This window comes from Hevea brasiliensis, chromosome 10 (genome assembly GCF_030052815.1).
Source record: "Hevea brasiliensis isolate MT/VB/25A 57/8 chromosome 10, ASM3005281v1, whole genome shotgun sequence".
In the NCBI taxonomy this organism is placed as follows: Eukaryota; Viridiplantae; Streptophyta; class Magnoliopsida; order Malpighiales; family Euphorbiaceae; genus Hevea; species Hevea brasiliensis.
In genome coordinates, this window is record NC_079502.1 from 29664830 (window position 1) to 29674189 (window position 9360).

A 9360-nucleotide genomic window follows, 5' to 3' on the forward strand; every position below is an offset into this window, starting at 1 on the left:
AATGGGAATAAATGTTTACATGATACAATGCAATGATATGCTCTAAGGTATACTATTAACAATCTCTCACTTGCACTAGAGCCATTCGTTACAAAATGTCAGACCCATCTTCTCAAGATGTCAGTCCAACTAGTTTTGTGTCATGGCCTTGGTGAAGGGATCAACCAGATTGTCAACTGATGCTATTTTTTTGTACGGCTACATTGTCTCTCCTAACTATTTCTCTGATAAGGTGGTAGTGCCTTTCTATGTGTTTTTATTTTCGGTGAGACTGGGGTTTCTTTGCTTGGATCATAGCACCATTGTTATCACAATATGATGGAATTAGTGACTCAATTGAAAGAACCACTCTAAGTTCTATTACGAGCTTCCTAATCCAAACAGTTTCCTTTGTAGCATCTGATGTAGAAATATACTGAACCTCTGTAATGGAGTCAGCAGCTGTTGTCTGCTTGGAACTCTTCTATCTAACTGTGCCTCCATTACATATGAACACAAAACCAGAGAGAGACTTTCTATTATCCACGTCTGATTAGAAATCAGAATCTATAAAGCCATCTAGTTGGAGATTACCTCCTCTATATATCAAGATTAAATCCTTAGTCCTTCTCAAGTATTTAAGGATATTCTTGACTACAATCCAGTGTTTCAAACCTGGATTAGATTGAAACCTGCTAGTCAAATTAATAGCATAAGAGATATCCGGCCTAGTACACAACATTGCATACATTAGACTTCCAATTACCAAAGCATATGGAATCCTGGCCATTTTCGCTCTTTCCTTAGGTATCTTTGGAGACATCTCCTTGAAAAAGTGGATACCATGCCTTACTGGTAACCATCCTCTCTTGGAATCAAGCATGTTAAACCTCTTTAACACCCTTTCCAAGTACAGACTTTGAGACAAACTTATCATTCTTTTTAAACTATCTCTATAAATGCGAATTCTCAAAATATAGGTTACTTCTCCTAAGACTTTCATAGCGAAAGTACTGGACAACCAAAGCTTTATAGTAATTAGCATACCAACATCATTACCTATTAATAAGATATCATCCACATACAAGACAAGGAAAGTGATTGCACTCCCACTAACCTTCTTGTACACACATGGTTCATCCTCATTCATGATAAAACCAAAAGACTTAATGGCTTCATAAAAATAGATGTTCCAGCTACTTGAAGCTTGCTTCAAATCATAAATGGATCATTTTAGCTTGCATACCTTGGAACGGTCTTGGGATTCAAAATCCCTAAGTTGTTCCATGAATATGTTTTCGTCAATATATCAATTGAGAAAAGCTGTTTTGACATTCATTTTCCAAATTTCATAGTCATAGTATGCCGCTATTGCTAATAAAATCCTAATAGATTTAAGCATGGCTACACATGAAAAGGTCTCTTTATAGTCGATCCCCTGCCTTTGGTGAAACCCTTTTGCAACTAGCCTTGCTTTATAGGTCTCTACTTTTCCATCAGAACTAATTTTCTTCTTGAAAACCCATTTGTTCCCTATTGGTACAATACCTTTAGATGGGTCAACAAGATCCCAAACTTAGTTCTTGTACATGGAATCCATTTCAGATTTCATTGCTTCAATCCATTTTGAAGAGTCTATATCTAATGTAGCTTCTTCATAAGTCATAAGATCATCACCATGACCCATTTACTCATGAACAAACAACTCTTGTTCATTTTCATAAAGAAATTTATATCTCTCTGGTGGACAAGATATTCTGGTTGATCTTTGAGGCTGTGCTGTGGATATATCATCACTAGGTGTAGGCTGACTGGATGGATCTATATCCATTTTATCTGTTTGTTGGTCGGAATTCTCTAATTCTAATTATATCTACCTTTCTTTTGCCACCTTCTTGAATAAACTCTTTTTCAAGAAAAATAGCATCTCTACTTATCACAACTCTTTGTGATGAAGAAAGATAAAAATAATATCCAAAACTATATTTTGGATACCCAATAAACCGTCCCTTCTCTGATTTAGTTTCTAATTTATCAGTCTTGAGCTTTTTAATATAAGCTGGATAATCTCAAATCTTAACATGCTTAAGACTTGGTTGTCTTCCATGCCATATCTCATATGGGGTGAAAGAGACTGATTTGGAAGGGACCCTATTAAGAATGTATAAATATGTCTCCAGTGCAAATCCCTATAAAGAGATTGGTAAATCTGTACAGTTCATCATACTACATACCATATCTAATAGGGTACAATTTCTCCTTTCAGACACACTAGAGGAGTCAATTGAGAAACAATACCTTGTTCCTGTAAGAACTCATCAAATTCAATACTCAAGTATTCTCCTCCTCGTTCTGATCTTAGAATTTTAATACTCTTTCTTGTTTGTTTCTCTGCTTTAGATTTGAATTCTTTGAACTTTTCAAAGGATTCATGTTTGTATTTCATCAAATAAAAATACCCATACCTTAATTTATCATCAGTAAAGACAATAAAGTAGTGATAATCGCTATGTACTAGCTCTAAAATATCTTTAGCCCTTAACCCTTGTCCAATAAAGGGAGATCTAGTTATTTTACCCTGAAGGCAAGATTCACAAGTTGGAGTAAGTTCAAAAACCATTAAGGACAAAATCCCCATTTTCTCCAATTTTGTAATCCTATCTATTGCAATATTGCCTAATCTTAGTGCCATAGATGTTTTGGACTTAATTTGGTTTCAATGATGCAAGTAAACTCAATTAAATTGCTTGGAGTTGTTTTGTAATTATTTTTCAAATGATAAGGACCATTATGTAAATTACCCATGCTAATAATTTTATTTCCAAAATAAATATTGCAAACATCATCTACGAATCGAAATTCATATCCATTACTAGTCAAACTAGATACAAAAATGATATTCTTAAAAGCATTAGGTACATACAATACATAATCCAAATACAAAACATGTCCATTTAGATCCAAATATTTAGACCCTTTGGCTAAGGCTGCAAGTGTTACTTCACTGCCAAGTCTCAGTCTAACATCCTATGCAACCAAGTTCTCATAGCTTGCTAGTTTCTGCATATCAAAACATATGTGAGAACTTGCACCAGTATCTAAAACCTAAGCTATAGATGAACTGTGAGTATTATCTGAATCTAAATAACAATATATGGACATACCTTCAAAAGGTTTATCCTTCTTTTCTTTTAGAGCCGCTAAATACTCAGGGTAATTCCTCCTCTAGTGCCCTTCTTTCTAACAATGGAAATACTTTCCCTTGTTGGGAATAACTTCAGATTTCTTCTTCTTGGACTGGTTCTTGGTTATCTTGCCAGATGGACCAGGGAACAGAAGGTTTCTTCTTCTTGTTACTTTTTTTCTTATTAGACATTCCACAAGAAGAAGAAGCAACCAAGCTACCTCCTTTCCCTTATTGCTAGGCATATTTTTCTGGGCAATGACCACAAGTTCAACAGGCCAGCTAAGGTGCACTTCTGTTTAGTCATATGGAAGTTTGTGATGAAAGATCCAAATGAATCAAGTAAGGACTGTAGGATCAAATTAGTCTGAAGCTGGAAGTCTATGATGGAAATAAGAGCTTCCAACTGCTCTATCAATTGGATCATCCTATGAACATGGGCTCCCACTTCCCATCCCTCAATAATCCTCATTCGAAAAAATTGCTTAGATATCTCATATTTAGCATTTCGGCTATGTTCATAATATAAATCGTGCAGGTGATCGAGGATCTCAGATACACTATGCATCTTTTCATGCTGCTTCTGTAACTCATTAGTCATAAAAGCCAACATGTAGCACCTAGCCCGCATATTGTGCTCTTTCCATCTATCCAAGGTGTCCCTTTCTTCCTTTGTGGCCCCTTTAGGCAAAGGACCAGGAACCTTTGAATCTAGAATGTATCCTATACGCTCTAAATTCAGGAAAATCCTTAGATTTCTTAACCAATTCGAGAAGTTTGGACTAGTTAGCTTGTTAAGGTTAAGAATGCTTGCTAAGACGTTGGAGGGTTGTGGTTGTGTGCTCATTTTATTAGATTATACTACAGAAAATAATAAGATTCCAATTAGCATATTGTATCAAGTATATTTATTAAAATGATTATGGTCTTTTAATTAAATTGGTCCTCTCACTATTTTGATGAATCCTACACTTCCAAAGTAGGAAACAGAAATCCCAGTTGGGGTGGATTTCTAGTGGATGATTAAATTCTTATAAACTGTTAAGTAACCTCAAGTACATCTATTCTTAGAATATTAACAATTCATAAGTAACTCTTTACTCATCACATCTCATGTGAGGTTCAATAAATTATTTGTCCCATAATGCTCAAAACTTTAGGTACATCCATTCTTGGTTTATCTTGCATTACTTAAGTCCAGCCCACTAAGTAAGCAAGTATGCAAATTTGAACCTTAATGACCTCAGGTACATCCAGTCTTAGTCACCAAAGTATTTACATACTCATAACATCTCATGCTTAATAATTATTTCAAGAAGATCTCTTAAACTAAATACATCATTACTGTAACACCCTCACTGTAGCAATTCTGCACATTCTACTATTTCAGAGACCGGTGTTGGTCTGGACAGCTAGAACACTTGGAAAATATTTAGACTAGAGTGAGGAGTCATAAATAACTCAAATAAGTGTAAGAAAAATTAAGAAAAAATTTTAGAAATAAAATACAACCAAGTTAAATGAGCCGGTGCCCTAGCGATGGGTGACCGTACGGGGAAGTATCGGCAAAGACAATTACCGACCCTAGACTCGGGAAAAAAAATTCATGAAATAATTATTGGGACTCCAGAGAAGAGTCATCGAGGTTTCTATGGCATTAGAATGCCAAGAAAACGCTTAGAAAAATTTTTCAATCGGTACAGACGATTTTGGCTCAATAACCCAAACGGAGGGCATTTTGGTCATTTCGATCATTTCGTCTTCAGAGATGATTTTTGATCAACTTGTCCAATTAAGTAAATAATTATTATGACGTAAAATATGAATAAATATTGATGAAAAATTAATTAAAAATGAATAAAGAAATAAGAAAGAAAAAGAAAACAAAAATGAGATTAAATGCTAATTATGACACAAGCTTAAAGTAAAATAATGCAATTAAAATATTTTGGCCAACAAAAATTAAACAAATACATATAAGAAGATAAGAGAGAGTTGAAGAAGACAAATTAAAAATTAAAAGCCATCTTCTTCATTTTTTTTCAAGATAGCTGAATCTCTTTCATGGTGAGCTTTCACCATTTTTGTCAAGCTTGAGCTTGATTTCTCCTTCATTCTTCCACCAAAATCCATAACTCCTTCCATCAAAAATTAATTCCACACTTAGACTAAGCTATTGACAACCAAGAAAAGAGGAAAAGAGAAAGTTTTTCACAAGTCCAAGAAGTGCCACTTCAAGGTTAGTGCTAAATCTCTTACTTCTCTCTTTACATTTTTTATTTGAACTTTGAGCTAAGTTAGAAAATGGAGAAAATTTGAAGAAAATATACATGTTAGGGACATTCAAATTTTTAACAGCCATGGGGGAAGGTTGAGAATTGTTGATTTGATTGAATTAAATTATTTGGGAATGATGTTTGATAATTATATTAGAATTAGATGTTGATTTGTGTATGTTAGATGAAGTAATGGATTGTTAGGGTGAGAGTTTTGAGATTTAATGCTTAGATGTTTAATTTAAGTTCTAATGGTTAATTAGTGACCATTTGATGAATTTTAACCGTAAATTGGAGACCATTGTGGCATTAGAGTTGAAATGGGTGTGCTGCCTTGTGTGCCCTGTAGGACTGGGTGTGAGTACAGCAGGTTTGGGTAGCCATAAATGGAGTTGTATAGGTTCAATTGGTGCAAGGTCAATTGTACATGAAACTAGACACATAATGGCACAACTTTGGTGAAGAAACCCTGCCCAGAAAACAAAATCAAGTTGACCTAAAAATTACCCTAATCTGGGTGACCAACATGCTATCCCTTGAAAATTATTAAATGAATAGTGTTTATTCAAATGATTATAACTCAGTGTAGAAAAGTTCAATTGATTTGAAATTTTACAGTCAGAAAGCTGAGACATAGCCCTACAACTTTCATGAAGAACACAAATCCAAATTCTGATCATAAACTAGTCAAATTGCCAACCAAACATAGATCACCAAATATGGTAGAACCAAATTACCCAGAAATTCTGGGTACAGGTCAATCCATCCAGTTATGGTAAAATGACCATAACTTGAGCTACAAAACTCCAAATGGAGTGATTCAAAAAAAGAAATGTAACTAGACACAATAAGGAACAACTTTCATGAAGACAATTTTGTCAAATTCCTACTGTACAAATGACCAATAGAACAGTAAACTTAGTGCTTGAAATCTGAAAATTGTGAATAACTAACACTAAGCTTTGAAACGGTATTGGCAACCAATACCAACAACATTAGAATGCAAAATGTGGTATCTTGGTAAACTTAGGTTCAATAAATTCATTATGTATTAAGAAGTCAATAATTTGAGTAAATAGTAATATAATGACACAAAGTGTAAGAACTGTGACACCCCTTACCCGTGTACAGTATACCCGAGTAAGTAATGCCACACGGTGTACCGGCACACTCTAATATTCCTCAATTAATTTATACAATGCTTTTGCATATAATTTATGAAATACAATTTATTTAAACCATTTATCAAAAGTATCATTCATTTAAGGTTCCGAAAATTTTAAAGAAAATCCGGCGGAGTACCGGCTAAAAATGGAGAAAACCGTTCTTCGGAACCTGTTAAAAACACTTCCAATATTTTTATTCCATCATCTCAAACTCCAATATCCAAAATCTCAACAATATTTCTCAATAGAAAATTCTCAATAATCTTTTCATTTCTCAAACATCCATTTCTCATATACAAGCGATAAATACATGCTCAAATTTTGCATTCATAGTCATAACTTTTATTATTTACATGGACATCAAAATATATTACATGAGTTCAAATACATATGAAAAAGTAAAAATCTGCTACAAAATATCAAAATGACAAAATGACACCTAGTGCCCTACCAATGCACTGCAGGTAGTGAGGTGACACGGACACTGTGCAGAACTGTAGGATGGACTCACCCAGTCTGTGGTCTACTGGGCTCACGATCGGGATCTCCAGTACCTACGCGTGGCAAAAGCAACGCGCTAAGCAATAATGCTTAGTGGTGCAATAATATAATAGAAGAAAATAGTAAGAAAATAAATGTGTATACAATGTGTATGCTTTCTTTGTTTGATGTTGGTATATTCATTATTTCATTAACTTTGTTCATTTTTATTCATTTGGTTGCCCCAAGTAACCTACACTAGACGACTGGACTGGATAACGGGTAAACTGGCACTGGGTATCTAATACCTCGGGCCGTCACACCATCGGTCGCATATGCATCACCCGGTGTGCAGTAATGTAACGACTACTAAGCTATAAATAATCTCAGGCACAAGGCCAAGTCTCAATGCAAAGTCAGAATGGCTAAAAGCCATGAAATCACAGAATGGCATTTTTTTGCCATGTGCAGTACTGCTAACTGAACCCTATTGGCATGCCAAACTATCCAAACCAATCTTGTTAGGTATACTAGGGCATTTGAAACTCTTAAATTCGTCAATTTGTGAATTTCATGTTTTGGTGTTACTATTCACCTCATTGGTCAACAAAAATATTGACTTTTGGATAGAAAATATGTACATTGACTTTGGCACTCCCAATATACCACATTTGGTGTTTAAAACTTGTTGGCATTAAGTGTTAATACCATTTCAAAGTGTAAACCCACACAAGCAGAATTTTTAGTTTTGGTGAGTCAACTTCACTGTTCCATTGGACACTGTTACTGTTGGAATTTGAAGAAATATAAAACATGAAAGTTGTTCCTTATTTTGTCTAGTTGAATTTCTTTTTTTGAATCACTCCATTTGGAGTTTTGTAGCTTCAGATATGGCCCAAAAACCCAAGCTGGCCGGATGTGCATTCTGCAGAAAATTACCATATCTATAGTGCATGAACAGTGACTGAAACCACTTGTTTGGATAGGTTCTGGCCATAATTTGGGGTAGGTTCCTTCATGAAAGTTGTTTTTCTATGTCTTAACTTGTTGCTGTAAAAAGTTTAGGTCAATTGACCAAATCTACAGTGAGTTATGGCCAAATGAACAGTTACTGTTCATTTGGCCAATTCTGCATAATCAGTGCAGGGTATCCGGATTTGGGGCCAAGTTTTGGTCCTCTTGCTTTGGTCTTTTGGGCATGGTTTCTTCAGTAAAAATGTGTCATTATAAGCCTAGTTTCATGTCCAATTGGCCAAACACCAATTGGACTAACACAGCCCAAGTTATGGCAGTGCAAAGGGACTGAATTTTCAGTCCCTATGCTGCTGTCCTAGGGCAGCCTGCAACCTCTCTTTGCAACCTTATTTTTCAATCCATTTTATGGTCAACATACCTAAAATAGTCACTAATTGACCATTAAAAAGTCCTCTAACAATTTCCTAAGCCAAGTCACATTTTCACCTTTCCAAACTCTAATGTCTAAATCAATTTACTCATAACCTTAATTAACATACTTAGTTTAATGTCCATGTATATCAATACCTTAACCATCATTTCTAGCCCCTCATAATTTTATTAAAACAATCAACCTCATACTTCCATAGGGCTGCCGAAAATTGAAGGTACCATAACACATATATTTTACTTCAATTCATAAAATTTCTTAGCTCAAAATGATGTTCTAACTAAGATTTAAAAGAAGGAGAATGAAAGTGTAGCACTAACCTTGATTGGGCAGAATTTCCAAAGCCCTAAACTTCACTTTCTTCCCTCTTGTTGGCTGCCAAAAGCTTTAGCAAGGTGCTAGGGCAAATTTTAGTGAAGGGTTTCTAGGGTTTTAGAGTGAATTGAAGAGGAAATTGAAGGTTTGGTTTGAAAATCAATGGAGGGAGGAGACATAGAGGTTTCGGCTGGTTGGGAGTTCAAAGGAAGAAGATGACATTTTTCTTATTTTGGGTCTTCTTTTATCTCTTTATTAGTTAGTCAAATAATGGCTAAATTTTGATTGGTCAAAATTTTCTTAATGACATCACCATGATGTCATAATTAGGCTTTTTCCTCATTTTCTTTCCTTTCCTCCACTACTCATTTTCAATTTAATTTCTAACAATATTTCTTCATATTTTATGTCATATTAATTATTTACTCAACTGGGCAAGTCGGCCAAAAATCACCTCAGAAGGCGAAATGACCAAAATGCCCTCCGTTTGGCTTAACGGGTCAAAATTGTCTGTACCGATTGAAAAATTTTTCTAGGTATTTTCTTGGCATTCTA

At 34.9% G+C, this 9360-nt stretch overlaps 1 protein-coding gene across 1 annotated transcript; it reads right to left on the bottom strand.

Annotated features, from left to right (window-relative positions):
- Positions 1-3380: 3380 nt before the first annotated feature.
- Positions 3381-4010, bottom strand: LOC131169352 (uncharacterized). Its single transcript, XM_058128572.1, has one exon. It carries the CDS (start codon positions 4008-4010, stop codon positions 3381-3383), a length of 630 nt encoding a protein of 209 aa, XP_057984555.1.
- Positions 4011-9360: the final 5350 nt, after the last annotated feature.